The sequence below is a fragment of the Dromiciops gliroides genome, chromosome 4, assembly GCF_019393635.1.
Source record: "Dromiciops gliroides isolate mDroGli1 chromosome 4, mDroGli1.pri, whole genome shotgun sequence".
In the NCBI taxonomy this organism is placed as follows: domain Eukaryota; kingdom Metazoa; phylum Chordata; class Mammalia; order Microbiotheria; family Microbiotheriidae; genus Dromiciops; species Dromiciops gliroides.
Window position 1 is genome coordinate 142,575,441 of NC_057864.1, and position 18,372 is coordinate 142,593,812.

The 18,372-nt window shown below is 38.3% G+C and overlaps 1 protein-coding gene across 1 annotated transcript in view; it reads right to left on the minus strand.

Moving 5' to 3' along the window:
* Window positions 1-437: 437 nt before the first annotated feature.
* The window catches only part of ACTN2 (actinin alpha 2), a 102,435-nt gene continuing 84,500 nt past the window's right edge, over window positions 438-18,372 (minus strand). The window contains 7 exon segments of the mRNA XM_044001027.1: window positions 438-2,338; window positions 5,516-5,674; window positions 6,673-6,738; window positions 10,069-10,215; window positions 12,061-12,240; window positions 15,168-15,302; window positions 16,739-16,921. Of these exon segments, the coding sequence (XP_043856962.1) occupies window positions 2,180-2,338; window positions 5,516-5,674; window positions 6,673-6,738; window positions 10,069-10,215; window positions 12,061-12,240; window positions 15,168-15,302; window positions 16,739-16,921 (1,029 nt within the window). The 3' untranslated portion in view covers window positions 438-2,179.

The window sequence follows — 18,372 nt, forward strand, 5'->3', positions numbered from 1 at the left end:
AATATCCTCACAGGTCTGAAGGGAGAGGTTCTTTCTGATTTTCTGAATGTCGATTAACTGGAAGTACAACAACAGTCTCGGAAATGAAGGTAAGTGCTCAACCAAGTGACACAGAAGGAATTTAATGTATGGCATTAAACTAAGTCACCTATTGTTTTTTTGAAATCATGAAAATTTATCTATTTAGTCTCCTGTAGCAAAGGATACAAAGGCCTTCTTAACTGTAACCTTTTCATATCCATGACACAGCTCCATTCACTTAAGCATTCATCAAGCAGTTTTAGAAAGTACTATGACCAAGAGATCAAAAGTACTACGATCAGAAAGATGAAGAGATTGTGTATATAAAGTGCTTTGTTCAGGGCACATCATCTATAAACGGCTTTCTCTCTTTTAACTCTGAAACACTTAATGAAGCAATTTAAAATAAAATTACAAAACTCCCATGAAATTAGAGGAAATAAAATTTGTCTTATGAAATGTTGGTTTTTTTCCTTCAAAAAAGATGACTACTATAGCATGTGTTTAAGATTCAAGAAGTTATGGATAGAAAAACATGTCACATCCTCTAACAAAGAATTTATTTTTAATTGGTGGTGGGACTTTAAAAAAAAAAGATACCTAGACTGTCCATCATAGGCATATACTGTGTTCCTAGCAGCAATGAGGTAGTGTTCATTTTAATTTGCTATTTGTGGCTGTTTTTGTTTGTTTTCCCTTCAATTCTTGATTAAGGACTCAGATGTAAAAAAAAAAAAAAAGTTATTGCTTTATTTCTCTACAAGCTGTCAACAAGATGGAAAACCAGGGGGAAGTCACAGCATACGGTAGCTTAAGGAGTAATAGCTTAATGAACATTCAACAAAAACCAAGACAACTGTTCAGTAAACATATACCATGCCATCTATGGAATATAGCTCTAGATATAACTACATACTGTGCTTGTTCAGATGGATTTTGACATTCCGTTGGGTGAAGGTAGGATGGATGCTACTGTGAATGTAACCGTGTAATTTAGATATGCTACAGGGGACGAGTTAATCCTATGGACATAAAAGTAGGTTCTTCTAGAATAAAGAAACTTGCCATAACCATTTGAGGGAATTCATCTTTTCTTATTTGCTTTCATTCATGTGAAGTAGTCTTCTCCTCCTAAGGGGCTATAAGACTAAGGAAAGCAAATCCTTATAGAATTCCAAGTTTGCCATTTTCTAATTGGTGTCTTGTTAGGAATTAATATAAAGAAAACTGTTGATTTAAAAATACAGACTCTATGTACTTGATTATCTATGCTAATTGCGTCCAAGGAAAAAGCATGACTCACTGAAATCCACAGATAATTTTAAAAGCTTTGTCATAAACTAGCTACATCAGTCACCTTTCTCCTTGCAGATGACCTCATTTATTCGCTCACATCTTGTATTTCAAGTGAAGCAAGGGCTTGCATTGATCCCCTGGTTGAATGATTATCATTAAGAGCAAGCTGAAATCTCTTCCCCTTTCTCTCTCTCTCTCTCTCTCTCTCTCTCTCTCTCTCTCTCTCTCTCTCTCTTTCCCCACATCCTTATCCTTTAAAAAAAAAAAGCTAAAGGACTTTCTGGTTTTTGGCTTGTTTGTTTCTATTCCCTGAAAGTTCCATTTCACACATGTTAAAATTCAACTGCAAAAGCCACAAAAACATGAAAATATCTAGCTACAGCTAATCTTTGGATAAGCAAGAAGAGAAAACACTGACCTCCACAACACATTTCCCTAGGCACAGTCGCATAAGTATAATCAGTCATGAAGGACATTTCTAAAAGGCGGGGTTACGATCCCAAATTGTAATAAAGGATTTTTTTTCTGATTTTGAATATTTTCTATTTTGAGTTTTCACATTCTTAAGCTTCTTTCTCTCCCTGTACCATCCCAATTACTTACTGTTCAAGGAATTCTCTTGCATGAAACCCCTTTAAAAGTGTACTGTACTAGCTAAAAACTAAGAAACCCACAATGAAGACGCCTACTTAGTGCAGCACACTCTGACGCAGACACTATACTTTCTAGCATGTTACACTGAGTGGTAACTACTGGGCTTTAAGAATGCTTAAAAATATTTTCTTTAATTTAAAACAGCCTGTCAAGGTTTCCAGAAAGCAAACCGTTACTCCAACTTTTATTGCATTCCATGAATACAGAATCACAGGTCGCTCTCCCCATAGAGGGCTGATGAGAACGCGGTGTAATCCAGGGCTCCAGGGACGCTGCCTGGCCCAGAATAAGGTGGCATTCTCTTGATGCAGTACTGAGCCTGATCTGGAGGCAGCTCCCGACGTAGCTCATCTGCAAGGATGTATGGCTGGAAAACACATATGCAGCAATTTGCATTTTAGGGGTAAAAAAAGTCATAGAAAATAGTACTTTACAACCTAAGTTGTCTTGGTGCTTATTAAACTTAGTTCAACTTTTCACTTAATTTCTTTTTTTAATCAATATTTTAATAGAAAGAACACAAAGTTGCATCCAAAAAGCTAAGTTCTGCTATTAGTTCTACCACTGATAAACCTATACGCATAAAATAGGGATGTGCTACTGATACTATAGGATCCCAAAGAACTATTCTGGATTGGGGACACAGACAATGTGTTCAAAACATACCTTGACCTATTTGCTGAGGGCAGCAAATATTTTTAAGGGAAGGAGAGGGGATGATGTAACAGAGGACTTGGTCAGTGGGAGACTCAGCCTCAGAGCACACTCTGCCTACTGTCAAATCATATTGGAGGTTTGATATACCTACAATTGAAGGTAGGACTGCTTCCAATCTACTAAATAGGTGATTATTGGCTACTGAGTCTGAACCAAGAGAGAAAACAAAAGACCCCATGGGAAGGGGCCTCAGGCCCTCTCATGCAGTGCCAGTGGCCAATTTTCTACACCCAGCATGACATAGAGCTAATAAGCACATGGCTCAACTTGTTTCTACCCCTGTCATATCTATCCTTTTCTGTCTTAGGTGAAAGAATATTAGAGATGAAATGAGCTGAGCTGTGACCTTGTGAGCTTCGAAAGATCAGGAGAATTCCAGAGGTTCAGGAATGAGAGTTCACACCAGAGGTCATGGACACCCGAGCCCTGTCCATCAGCACAGCTCTGAGAAGTGACTTGGCCCCAGTTCAACTGTATATTAACCCAAAAGCCAAGATTCTAGCTCTTACAAGGAGGACCACTGGGTATGCTACATTTGGAAGTGAACTTGGTGGGGCAAATGCTTTATACCAACTATTTTAAGATAGAAGCCACTTTTTTCAGGGACCAAAGTGATAGAAGGGAGAGTGTACCCCGAGGTGTTGGGGAGGGAAGAGTTTTTAACTTCTTTTCTTGCTATATTTCTCAATTTAAGACGGCTAATTAACTGGTTAAATGGACCTGGGGCACTAATCATCTGTGGGTGTGGGAGTTGGCAGAAAGACCACCAGACCTTATGAAAGCTACATGGGAAGAGAAAGCACTTCATAAAGGACAGATTATGAGCATTCATCAGCAATTTCATGTAGATTCATGATACGGTTGGCAAGTGTTGCTATTGTACTGACAGTTAAAGGGAAGATGAAGGATAGGTCTCAAAACATAAAGTTAATGAGAATATATCATAAAATGGAATAGATATGTTCCTGGACACTTGGCAGTACAATGCATTTCTATGAAATATTTGACCTTTCCCACTGATTTTATAAAAATTAGAGTTCTGTTTCTATGAAAAACGTTTGGATCCAAAACATAATAAAACTCTATTTTTTAAATGACACATTGAAAGAAAACCATTATAATTTTCATACTACTACTACTTATGAATACAAGTACTTATAAACTTAAAATATCATATCAAAAACTCTCCTTTGAGTTGCACAATCTTTCTTGTTTTTGTAACATTTACAAAGGGCTTTCCTCTATCATTAATTATGAATTATAATCTTCACTTAACTGATGAAGACGGAGGCTCAGGAAGTCTCATTAATATACCCTGGGCCACAGAGCTGAGTGGCAATCAGGATCCAAACCCAAGTCTGCCAACTTTTAGTATATTGCTCTTTTAAGCTGCCCAATCTTGTATGTTTAATGTTCATGGGCTTCTTTCTATAGAATAGTCAGTATTCCCTTTTAAAACCCTCACCTTTCAGCCCTTGTTCTAAAAGGATTTATCTTAACTGTCAAGACTTAATTGTTTGTGTAACAATCCTGACTGGAGCTGTTAGGGGCCCTATTGATGTGTCTTAGTATCCTTGGCAAATTCTTTATAGTGAAGGCCACATAATCTTGGATAGGATTCTGGGTAGGAATCCTGATATAGTAGAAGAAAATGCTGGATGTAAAATCAAAAATATTTGGTTTTGGTTTTTGTCTTTTTTTTTTTTTTGGTGAGGCAATTGGGGTTAAGTGACTTGCCCAGGGTCACACAGCTGGTAAGTGTTAAGTGTCTGAGTTAAGTTAAGAGTTTGAGTAAAATCAAAATTGAGTTCAAAATGAGCTGAGTTCCAATCCTAGCTCTGCTTCTTTCTGCTTGCAAGACTGGGAGCTTTATCTTTTGAGGCCTCAGTTTCCCTAAATGTAAAGTGAGTTAGGCTGGATGGCCTCTAAGGACCTATATGTCTCTGAATCCTATCATCCTGTAAGGTTATTTTCTTAAGTTTCAGTTGATAAGATTGTGAAACCCAGAGCATCAAATTCCATCTTCTCTTCAGACTCCAGGCGGAATGGAATCCAGCTCTTTTAGCTCTTAGTAATTTTTTTTTTTTTAATGACTTGGGGATTTCATATACCCATGATCTCATAACCAAGATTCAGAAGCCACTGCCCCTTACCATAAGAGCTGAGGTGCTCATGCCATTTGAGCTTTGTGGTTTTTATCCTCCATTTCAAAAGCTCTGAATTCAGAATGCATAATGTGGTATGGACCAGTTTTGCAGGTTCTTTCCATGAACCTCAATGTGAAGTTCCCACTCCAAGCTCAGGAGCAGAAAGTACTATCATTTTCTGTTATGAGTTTCTGGTCTTTAGATTTGTATATTCTAAAATTTCCCTTCAGGTACAGAATGTAATCGTGGCATTCAAAATGACAGAACCTGAAACTTAATAATGTAAGATCTTTTTTTAAAGTAAAAATAAAATAGTAAGGATAATAATAGTTAACATTTATATATCCCTTTTTTTTTTTTTGCAGGGCAATGAGGGTTAAGTGACTTGCCCATGGTCTCTACATCACTTTTGTATATGCCAAGCACTGTGCTAAGTGCTTTACAATTATTATGTCATTTGATCCTCACAACAACCCTGGAAGGAAGGTGCTATGATCACATCTATTTTACAGATGAGGAAACTGAGGCCAAAAAGGGGTTAAATGACTAGCCTAGGGTAGCTAGTAAATGTCTTAAGGCTGCATTTGAACTCAGGTCTTCTAGGCTTCAGGCCTCACTATCTACTGCACCTGGGCTGGAGGACACTTCAGTAAAATTCAGTCAGGAAGACAGGAACTGACCTTATCTGAAGCTAGGATTCTGAAGGAAGCGATGACCTGCTCAGCTGTGTCTGTGTCAGCAGTCTCTCTTGTCATGAAGTCAATGAAGGACTGGAAGGTGACGGTTCCTTGTCCATTGGGATCTACCAATGTCATAATTCGGGCAAATTCTGCTTCCCCCTGAAATAAGATGCAAAACAAACATTCCCATAATCCACAATTATCAACAATTAGGTATCAGTTCTTCCAACTGAAGACATGAGATTGTTACTGTTCGTATGTTTAACACTAGGAGGACTGGAATTTAAGAATGCCCCAAAAGAACAAACTATCTCGACTGACTTGGTACATTGTTTTAAAAAAACAAACAAACCATAAAGCAAAGAAAATAGTAAAACGAACATTTTTCTTTTCAAACTAAAATTGTAATATTGTTGCATCAACTGACACATGTGGTCCTTATTGCCGTCAGTCTTTTTGTAATGGATTTGGAGCCATCTGCTTAACACTTTGATGCTCCACTGACCTTGTGCTCATCACCACAAATAAAATAGTCATTCAAAGGGCTGCTTTATGAAACCAAGAGCTATTGAGCCCCTGAGTTTTCTACTGGCCAGTTATCCCTGCTGCCTTTACAAGAGAAGCAATGGTTTAAAAGGAAAGATCAAGTATCTTCTCTAAATGGCAACTTGGAAAAGTTGTGCCAATGAATTAGGAACGTGGATGTTAGAATCTAGGTTTAGTGAATTTATTTCAAAGACCTGTATGGCTTTCAAATTAATTAATACATTTATAAATAGACTGATTCGAGAATTTTAAGTTTATTGGAGCTCTCAAAGTCAGAATGAAATGTTAAATCTCAGATTTGTTATTGAGAACTTTCCAACCTAAACAAAGCCTTAAAAATTATGAGAAATCTTTTTTCTCTGAGTAATTTTTGCCAATTGCTCAAAAGGCAAAAATCTGAATGTATTTTGTCACTATTGTGATTTTTTGGTATAATAATGGGGAATATGACTGCAAAAGGCATTTTCTGCTATAGTGTTCAAATTAATGAACCCCAAACATGCATCATAAGAAACACTCTCCAAAGTTCTAGCCATTTATTTCCTACTTTTATTATCAATTTACAAATCAAATTTTGTTAAAATATAAGACAATTTCAACTCGGTTCATACCAGATCATAACCCATAGAAATCAGGCAGGCTCTGAAATCTTCATGATCCATCAGGCCATTCTTCCTCTGTTGATCAATGCAACAACACAGATGGAGAAGTTTGGGGCAAGATTACACCAGTTCCCAAATGTGGACAGTTACACCAACATGGAATCAATCCGATGAGAGGAGTTTGATTTGAAGCATTGCCAATAAGGTCATTGTTAATTTACAGGAGATGAGGCTGACACACAACATAGAGACATACAACAAGTAAAACAATTCCCAAAGACAGATGGGTCAAAATAAAAAATAAAATAAAATAAGAAAGAACCGTGAACATACCATGACCAGACAAAGAGAACACACCCAGAAATGAGACAAAATCAGAAAGAACTATTTAGTGTCATTGAGATAAAACTTGTTGGAAAATCACTATAAATTATTCACTTTTAACAAGTATAAAAACTCTTAACAATTATTTTAAAATAAAGGTTCTAAGAAATTATAATACCTTCTAGCTATGGGCTTATTGAAATGGTTAGTTGATATTTATTTATATTATTAAAGAACACAAAAACTTATAGATAAGTCATAACAGTTTCTATAACATTCAAGCAACGGTAACTCAAAATATCATACTCTGCCTCCTACCATATCTAGGTTATTTTCCTACTGATGCTAGTATCCAAAGACAGAACTTAAATGCTATCAACCTCATTTGGCACATGAAGACTCTTTTTACATGAAGATTATACAAATGGAGAGCACACAACGGAGCCCCAAAATTAAACACACTGAGTTGATAGCTAAAAAGGCAATATTAATAAAAATTATGATGACAATTCTCCTGATAAATGGATTAATATATAGCTCTATTATTCACTTCTAACAAGGGCACAAGTTCTTAACAGTTATTATAATTATATTAATGGATATGTTCACCAACATCCTATTGTCAGAGGGGTTGGCTAATGTTGAATAGTCAGTGTAAATTAAAACACAAGAAAAGTCATGTTGTTTAAACAAGTAAAACAATTGTACATATCAAGTTAAACATGAAATGAAATGAAGGGTACATTTATACTTTGCATAAGTTTTCTAGTGTTTGTTTTACAGAAAAAATTGGCCAGCTCCTCAGACTAATGTGGAATATCCCCGGTTGTAGATGATTATAACAATGCCTTGCACACATAATGAATGTTTAATAAACATTTGTTGGTGGTATTAATTATAACATATACATGTCAAGTTCCATGATACCTCATGCCCATTTGTGCTTTTCTTTATTCTTCCAACTGGAAAAGATAGGGGTTTCTGGGTCAGTAGTTTCTCCTGTCTCTTAGATAGAACAAGGCCCAGATTCCCCACTAAAACTCCTATTCGATCCTAGGTCGGGTTCTATTTGGCACCTTATACTTGGTCAGTGCTTAACAAATAATAGCATATAACTTGGCAGAACAAGAAGACTATTCTGACAATTGTTTTGAATGTTTACAAATGGCTGAACTGTTTTTTCAACACTCAGATAATATTTACCAGTACCAAGAGTCCATTTAAAACTCTAATGATACCTTTGGTCATTCTGTCACTATTCAGTAAACTTAACTTCTTAAAATGGTAGAATGTTATTCCATTATTTGAATATAAAGGAAAATGCTATCATATTTTTTCCTGGAGTGTGTCACAAGCACTTACATGAGGAGATTTTAATGACCTTGGGTTGAATTCAATATGGTCCTGCCTCAAGGAGGGACATAAATGAGTCAACCTCTAAAAGGGCCATAATTCATGCTAGTATCTGAAGCACAGGAATAGTAAGCATCTTTTTTTTGATCTTCACAAAAGTAAATGGACCCTAACTTTAAGAAGAAATAGGTCAGATCTTACAGTGATAATTATCCTTCCCATTATCCTTCAATTCAGTGCCTGGATATAGCTGATAATTCTTTTTCATTTAGTCAATGCCTATCTATTGGACATGCAACACGGGGTAATGGATTAGAGTTCCATTTCTCACTTAAATAGTCAGGAAGTTCTGAGATTGATTGGGTCTTGTTTCAGACACTTATTACCTGTATGACACTGGGCAAATCCCTTAACCTCTTAGAGTCTCATTTCTTCATTTGCAAAACTGGGAAAATAATAGCACCCACTTCACAGGGTTGTTGTGAGGATCAAAGGAGATAATGTGTGTAAAGTGCTTTAGCAATTCTAAAGTGCTATATAAGAGTTTATATTTGTGTATTGGTTCTTATGGACATCTTACCAAAAAATTGGTTTTGTCAAAGGTTTTAGGAGACAGATTAATGTTTTGGAGAAGCACTGAACTTTTATATAGGTTTTCTGTGAAAATTTTCTGTTATTTTACTAAAATGCACTATGAGTTTATTTAGTTATTTTAAAAATATAGAGAAGATAAGGACATCTGAGAACAGACTGAATTTATACAAGGCTCCTCACCTTGACAGAATTACTTATGGAAGGTGCACAGTAGTATTACAAGGTAGAGGAGAACTGAAATTTACCACCCAGGATTGTTAAGGTTTAGCTTCCCAAAGACCTAGTTTTGTTACAAGGAGGTTTAAGTGGGGAAAGCACCAGAGTGCAAATCAGACCTAGGTTCAAGTGTCCAGTCTGACACTTCTTAGCTGTGTGAATTTAGGTGATTCATGAATAATATTTCCCCTGACCATGAGCTGTTTAAAGATGAAATGAGGTCATCCATGTAAAGTACTTTATGCAGTTAGAAAATTTCAGCTTTTATTATCTTCCTCAACTCTTAACAAATACTAAGATGTAAATTCACTGATATGCATACATATAAATGCATATACATATGCATATATATTATATGCCAGCAAATAAAAGTAGAGTTCATGTGGCAGTCTTAGCTAATGTTAAGGGGTAAAATTCTAGCTAAACTGTCTAAAATATCTAATGAGTGGTCGCCAATAAATTATAAGCTTTAGCAAGAGTTAGGTTTTTAAGTATTTATTAAGGAGAATAAGAATTTGGTAAAGAGAGAGAGAAAGGCCTAGATTCCTATCTATTAAAGGGAGAGCACATTTCTAGCTCCCTTCTCCGCCAGCGTCCTCAGGAAAGAGCCCGAGACTGAGCGCCAGTCTCTTCCTTCCTCCTCCCACTAGCCCGCGTCACTTCCTCCCGCCAAGAACTCTTCTACAGTAAGTATCCAGCAGGTGGCGTCATTCCAATCGTTACACTAAGCTATGACTTTAAAGAGTACTTTATTTTTTACTGCTGTTTCCCCTTTGAAGAATATGGCAGTTATTCTGCTTCTCTGTTGTTTTTTCCAAGGCATTAAGGCTTTTGATGAAAGCATACAGATCATTCTACAACCCACCTGACTGTGTAATAACTGGGAGTTATGGTTAGAAAACAGAAAGAGTACTGTACCCTGTCAAAGTGGTTGAAAGATGCTCTGAACTCATTCATTTGTTCCTGGGTAATACCCTTAGCATCTCTGGTAAGGATCTGGGTCTCCACCTCATTGATAGTCCTGGCAATAGTTGTCAACAGCAGTTCCCATCCAACACGAATGTGCTACCAGAGAAAATATGAAATTGTTAGTTCTCCATCTACCAAGTACAATCGCCCTCTGCCTGTTCCTAATCGGAGCCTTACAGTCAATCCAAATGGAGAAGAGCAGAACTAGTTAAAAGATTTCATCTCATTCTTTCCTCATGTTTTACACAGTTGATTCCCTATTAATAAACTGTAAACTCTAGGAGGGCAATTTGTCTTCTCTAAGCATTGTCTCACCCTCTAGCACCTGACATGGGGTTTTATATACAGTGGATGCTGATGTAATAGTTATTGAATTGAACTGGGCTCTCTAGTGAGAACTTTTCAGGACCCCTCCATAGAACTGGAGCTCTAGTAGTGAGATTAGGCAATATTTTGTACACATGATAAAAACCTACTGAAATAGGAGATGCTGACTTTCCCACATTCAATATTTCTTCTGGAGAAATCAAGCAGTCAAAATTTCAGGAAGGAGTTACTATCCAAATGCTACTTGAATAGTGGCACATTCCTCCTACTGCGAAAAAAATCTTAAATCCAGTGTTGTCCTTAAGGGAAAAACACCAATAACACTCAACATCTATACTTACAGAACTTATTGGGAAATAGCCCAGACTAATTTGGGGGCCAAGGGGACTCACCTGCCTGAGAAGATGGAATGGAATTTTACTTGCATCATCTACTTCCCAGGAGGTTGTAAGGATCAAATGAAATAACATGTATACATAGAGCACTTTGTTGAATATAATGTGCTATATGATACATAATGTTCAACAAAGTTCTCTATGGCAAAATTGATAGAGCACTGAACCTAGAGTCAGGAAGACCTGAGTTCCAATCCAGTCTCTGTCACTTAGTAGTTGTAGCTCTCTGGGCAAGTCACTTAACTTCTGCCTACCTCAGTTTCCTCATTTGTAAAATGGGAATAGCAACAGCATTTACTTCTGTTTCATCAAGAAAATACTCTGTGTTCGAATAAACAAAGAGGGGAATGTGGTAAAATAATGGAATTTGGCAGACACCCAGGGGTCCGACTTAATTGACTTAGTAGTGTTTGAATTGGGTGAGAAACTACTAAGTACCCACTTAAAGATGATTAGATTTTAGCTACACCTGGCCTACCCTGTTAGACCTAGCTTAATTTGGCCAACCCTGAGGAGTGTCCTCAGAGGCTGTGGACTACATCATCAACAGGGAACCAGTCTCAGCCACACTACTTGAAGGACCTCCCCTTTGGGGGAGGGAGAAAAAGGCAGAAAAAGGGACCCCAACAAGAAGTGGCTCACTCTGACTCACTGTCTCACTCTGGCCTTGGAGGAGCATTCGGAGCAGACTAGAGACTGGCTGTTGACTCCCATAGAAATTACAGACCCCTGGTGGTGAGTTAAATCCAGCCCTTTGAATTAGCTGAGCTGAAAGCGAGTTTGGGTCTGAGATAGCCCTCGCTAGAGCCAGGGAGATTACCCATTTTCCTTTCTCCCTATTCCCTTGTCCTTGACTTTATTAATTTCACCTTTGCTGTGTATTTTATTCCCATTAAATAAAACCTGATTTGTTTGTGGAAAAGAGGCTGTTAATCTCCTTTCTTATTGACCTGGGAGAAATAACTAAAAAAGGCAGTTCAGAGGGGAGGAAACTTTGGACCTAGAGGTCCCTCATTATTTTCTGAGCCCCAATATTATAGTGAGCCACCCAATTAACTCTCTCCATATTAAATTTGTCCCCTATACTTCCTAGAGTGGTTATGAGAATAAAATGACATGCAAACCTTGAAGTGATATATGTGTATGTGCTAGTTATAATTATTATTCTTATTATAGATATACAACTACTATTATTGTCACAGATTCATGGCTCACATACCTCCATGGTGTAATTAGTGTGCTTGTTGTCAAATACCAGGGCTTCCTGGATAAGCTGATGGTCTCCCTCCAGTTTGTCAATATTATTTTTGTAGTTAATGATGTTATGTTCATACTGCTTCAACTGGTTCATCTGATCTTCTAAAGCTCCAGTGATCTGGATAGAACTGCGAGCAATTTCCTGTTCAATGAACACGAATGGACAAAGATAAGTGGTCACACAGACACAAATGCAAAGGAATCTGGGAAAAATTAGTCAACTTTTAGTACCACAATGTAGAAGTATTACAGAATCTCAGAGTTGGGGAAAAACCTTAGATACCATTTGGTCCAACCTTTCTCTGCACCAGAATTCTCTCTACAATGTGCCAAACAAATGGTCATCTAGACCAAAACTTCTTACACTATGGGTTGTGACCCTTATGGGGTTGTGTAACTAAATGTAGGGGTTGCAAATAAGTTGGCAACAGTAAAAGGTTATGTAGGGGGCAGCTAGGTGGCGCAGTGGATAAAGCACTGGCTCTAGGTTCAGGAGGACCTGAGTTCAAATGTGGCTTCAGACACTTGACACTTACTAACTGTGTGACCCTGGGCAAGTCACACTAACCCTCATTGCCCCCTCCCCCCAAAAAGGTTATGTATACCTAATTTATATGCCTATATACCTGGAGTCACATAAAAATTTCTGGGGCTAAAAGGGATTGCAAGTAGAAAAAGTTTTAAAAGCCCTGATCTAGGCTTTGCATGAAGACTGCCAATGACAGGAACCCCAAATCCAGCCCTCCCTCATCCCTGAGAGAGCCTGCTTTCCCTTGGGCCAGTTTTAATTGTTAGAGTGTTTGCTCTTACATCATGGCTAAACTTGCTTCTTTGTAACTTCCTTCCATTGAGCCCACTTTCTTGGGCTAATTGGAACAAATTTAATCACTCTTGCTCCCAATTCTCCAGACTTCATGAACTTCCCCCCACCTCCCATCTTCCCCACTTCTCAGCTTTCTTTTAGGTGTTGTCTTCTAAAAGAATATAAGCTCCTTGAGGGGGAGGAGCTCCCTCTCTCTGTTTGTCCTTGTATTCCCAGAGCTTAGCACAGTGCCTAGCACACAGCAACCATTTAATAAATGCCAGCTATTGTTGTGGCTATCCTGTCCCCATCAAGCCTTCTATACTCCAAGCTAAAATCCCCAGTTCCCTAAATGTATCCGCATTATGGGAAGGTCTTTCACTATCCTGCTCATTCCTCTCTGGATCTGGAGGAGGCAAACAGCCAGAAGAGTTTTTGGTTTTGTTTGTTGTTTTTATCCTGACTCAGCTACAAGAAGAAGCTGGAAAGAGATAGCCTCATAAGTTACAAGCAGGGACAAAGCACTTGATGGGCTCTGCTTATAGGGCCAAAGGACAGTAAGAGTAAAAGATGAACAGAACCTCAGAGGACAGCAAGTCCAAACTTCCCCACTTTGCAAATGAGGAAACAGAGCCAGAGAGGCTGAGTGAGTTGCCCATGGTCAAACAGCTAATAAGCAGCTAAGGCAAAATTTGAAATGAGATCATTCTGACTCCAAGCCCAATTTCTTCTCCATTTGATGGGGGCTAAAAGGATTGCAGAAAATTAGAGAACAGAAGCAACAGGAATGTAGGAATATCCAGTAGAGAGAAAAGGAAGGAAAGACTGGAGATAAAGCATTTCACTCTCACTGATGGCAGGAATTAAAATATCCCTAGCTAGGAATATACAATGTGGCCTAAAGAATGAGATGTAATGCATGGATACACACTAGCATTTCTGTAGCAGATATATTTGTCAAATACATTAGATTATTTCTATCCTCAAAAATAGTTATTTTACCACTAAAAAGGCTAGGTGGGGGAAAGAAGTGGGGCAATTATGTTGATAAATGTCCTTGTGTTAAGTGCCACAAATGGCATTTACACATTTTCAAAGAATGAGCCTTTACTGCTCTGAAAAGTTTAAAGTTATTCTTGCTGACAACCAGCGTAGCCCACACCAGAGCACAACCACATGGTGAAGAATATGTTCTTCCATAATCATGATTCTAAGTTTAAATTCTAGGCCCTTGTTCAGAAGAAATGTAAAGACCACGCCCCCCCCCCCCACACACACACACACTTTCATTAACTGCCAAGTAAACAGATCTCCAAAGGAAGGTCTTTCCTTCCTCTTTCTTTTGTGGGATGCTAGGTAACGCTTTCTGGTTGGGATTCTTGTCTATGGAAAGTAGCCACACAAATGACTATAATCCCACAGGTTTGGAAAACAGTCTGAAGCAAATAAAAAGGCAAACAGAGGAAACAGCAGAATTGCTACAGCACAGTCTGGGAGTAATTACTGTCACTTCAAGTCCTTTTTTTGGAAATGTGTTGGGATGTAAATCATAATTCCCCCTGAGATTACCCATCACCTATGTTGTAGGCATCCATTTTGAATGTTCATAATTGTTTGTGTAATGATTGGAATGATGCCATCTGCTGGAGACTTACTGTAGGAAAGCTCCAACATGAGGAGAGGGCCTCTGAGGGCAGGACCATGCGTCTTCTTTGGCGTCAGGAAGTGACGTTTGCTTGTGGGAGGAAGAAGGGGGAGGCTGGCATGCTGGCTCACTCGCTTTCGTGTGGACCCTGGCAGAGAGCGGAGCTAGGAATGCTCTCTCCCTTTAATAGACAGATGAATCTAGGCCTTTCTCTTTCTCTTCACCAAATTCTTATTCTCCTTAATAAATGCTTAAAAGTCTAACTCTTGCTAAAGCTTATAATTTATTGGCAACCACTCACTGGATATTTTAGACAGTATAGCTAGAATTTTAGCCCTTATATTTGTAAAGCATCTCCCCATTAGGATGTAAACTCCCAGAGGGCAGGGACCTTGCTTTTGTCCTCTTTTGTATCTCCAATGCTCAGCACAATGCCTGGCACATTGTAAATGCTTAATCAATACTTGATGATGATGAAAAATAAAGCTTACCCCTATTACTCTGATGCCAGTAGATGTGAGAAGGAATAATAACCTTTGTCTAAGTCGGTAAAAGTTTTTAAAAGTAGTCTGATAGACTTTCTGAGGTTCTCTGAACAATAACATCCTATTGCGTGATTTACCTCCATCTTGTTCTGGATCCATGGTCCGACAGCATTAGCTTGGGCAGCAAACTGGCGCCGGAGTCGCTCATTAGCATGCTGGCGAGCCAGCTCCTCTTGCAGGGATTGATCCCGTACTGGCACGAGCTGTTTCACCTGTCATAGGCCACAACAGCAGCAAGTGTTAAAAGGCACCTCTTATATCAACAGGGATGACTACACAGATCAGATGACAGTCCCCAGGGGGAGAAGAGAGAAGGGGACAAGGGGATAAGGAAAAGGAAAGGTGAAGGAAGAGGGCCAGAGATGGGAGGAGAAAGGAAAGTGATAGAAAGAAAGAGTAAAGGTTGAGCAGGATGAGTGATAAGTGGAAACAGCAAGGAAGAAAGAAAAAAAGAGAGGTGGGAAAGGTGTGTGTCTAGGTCAGAGATGGTAGAGAAAGATAGCACCCACCATCTTTTTAAAAAGTCAAAGAAACCAAACCTAAAGGAAAAATTTTCCCTATCTTCAGATAATATGTATACTTGAAAGCACATCTTTCAAAGATTGTGGCTTTGAAAAACCCCTCCAAGGATGAGGACAGTAGGCAGCACACAAGGACAGGTCTCACATAGCTCTACTCTGTGAATCAATCATGACCTACAACACCTACAGAATAGATTTTTTTTCCCCTTTGAGATGAGACATCAGCAAAGTGAGATGACTAATGGTGTCATGTTTTTAATTAGATAACTATATTTTGCCCAAGACTGAGACAGAGATGGCCCAAGTTGTACCATTTAGGGCTCTTCTCTAGAGCTTAATTGCAAGCAAATTAATGAAACATTTCTCTTTATTTCCCCAAACGAGGTACATCTTTCTAAAGAACTTTCCTCCACTTAAGAGAAGCAATATGATAACATGGGAATAACACTGAACGTGCGGTCAAGAGACCTGGACATGTCTCCTGGTACTGATCTGTGTGACCTTGCAAGTTATTTAATTTCCCTGAGCCTCCATCCCTTCACCCATAAAATAAGAATAAAAGTATTACTTGCCACACAGTGCAGCTATGGAGAAAATACTTCATTAACCATAAAGTGCTGTGTAAATATGTTCTCTATTACTGCATTTTAAATTTACATATTTGGGATGCAACATTTGTCCCAAAAAATATACTGCAATTAAGCATTCTAGACATTGATGCCATAAAATTTTTGCCATTTTAAAAATTTCCCTGCCTTTACAATGGTACAACATTAACTATCTTAAATTATCCAATATTTGGAACATTTCCCTACCAATATTCACAAGAGAACAAAGTCTCTACTTTTTTTCCCCTAAACAAGAAATATTTCTCATAAAAAATTTCTAAGGTAGAGTATTGTAATATATTCTATCTTTGGAAGGAGTGTGTGTGCGTGCGTGTGTGCGTGTGTGTGTGAAAGAGACAGACAGACAGACAGACAGACAGATCTGTGACAAGTAGATCATTAGATACTGACCATGGTAAGAAGTCAGGCAATCCTCAAGTATCTTAGCTATTAACTAACCTTGGCACCAATCTCTTTTTGCTATTTCCCTCAACCTCCAGCCCCTGCCCAAACACCTACCTTGTCCCATTTGGCACGAAGTTCATCCATGGTGACTGTGCTATATGGGTTGCTTGAGCTGATTCTGATGTTGTAGCTCTGAATAACCTTCTCCACCTCATTCTGAATGGACATGATGGCCTGTCTTTCACCATCTGCTTCAGGCAGTGTTGCTTTGAATTGCTCATGGGCAGTGATTAAACTCTGCAGGGGAGTAGAAAGGGAGGAAAGTCTGATTTAACTTAGTGTAAGAAACCTTTGCATCCTTCTACATTTGCTTCTGCACCAATCCTTGAGGATCTGCCAGGGGGAAAGCTTGACACTTTAAAAAAAGTTCTTTTATAGGACATACTAAGTGGCCTAGAGTCAGGATACCCGAGTTCAAATGCAGCCTCAGACACTTACTAGTTGTTTGACCCTGGGCAAGTCATTTAGCCTCTGTCTGCCTCAGTTTCCCATCTGTAAAATAGGGATAATAGTTATACCTACCTCCCAGGGATGTTGTAACAATCAAATGAGATAATAATTGTAATGTGCTTACTTTAGTACAGGGCCTGGGACATAGTAAGCACTGTATAATCATTGGCTATCATTACAGACATCCAAGTCAAGTTTTTTCACCATTGACATAACTTGGATTCTAAAGCAAATAAAACAATCCAGCATGTACCTAGATAAAGCCAGAATCATAGAAACTACCTGAAGGCATGAAAAGTTTCTTTTTTTTACCTTTGAATTCTGACACAATATTATCGTATCTACATTGAATATTGAATCATGGCCCAGAACCTTCAAAAAAGGGATGAATTATCAACTTTGCTTTTTATCACTGGTATAGGTAACACAGTAGATAGAGTACCAGGCTTCGAGTCAGGAAGACCTTAGTTTAAATCTGGCCTTAGACACTTACTAGTTGTATGACCCTGGGAAAGTCATTTAACCCTCTTTGCCTCAATTTCCTCATCTGTAAACTGAGGGGGAGAAGGAAATGGTAAACTACTACCGGTATCTTTCCAAAACAAAAACAAATGGGGTCACAAAGAGTCAGATATGACTGAAAGAACTGAACAACAATGTTCCTTGTTCATCTGCATAGAAAAGTGCCCACTTTTGGAGGTAATGAAGTTTCATTTTGCTGTATTTTGTAAGAGTTTTGTATCTCGATTCAACTTACAATGAATTGGTAAACCTAACAATTCAAGAAAAATTCATCCCAACTCCTGGAAAAAGAAAAGCATACAGAGCTATTTCTTTACCCTTCTGGTTTTATAAAAACTACACTTTGCCAAACCTATACTTTGGACCTAAATTACTTGACAGTAGCCCCTTAAGTAAAGCTGCACAAAGGTGTTACTGGCAAATGGATGATAAGCCAGTGAGAAGTTAATGCTAACTCTTGACTCTGCAACATCAACTACTGGCACTTAACCTTTCTCTGAATAAAGAAACAACCTTCAGCTTCAAACTGGGCTTCTTAAAGTACACTCAATGATGCATACAGAAAACATCTATTCCAAAATTAGAAGATTTTAGATTGTCAGCCTGTACTTAAATATAATATATAAGAAAAACCACCAAAACGATTTTGGAACTTATTATCATTGTTCAAAGTAATCATTTCATATAAAAAATAGACTTTGCATTTGAATAGCTCT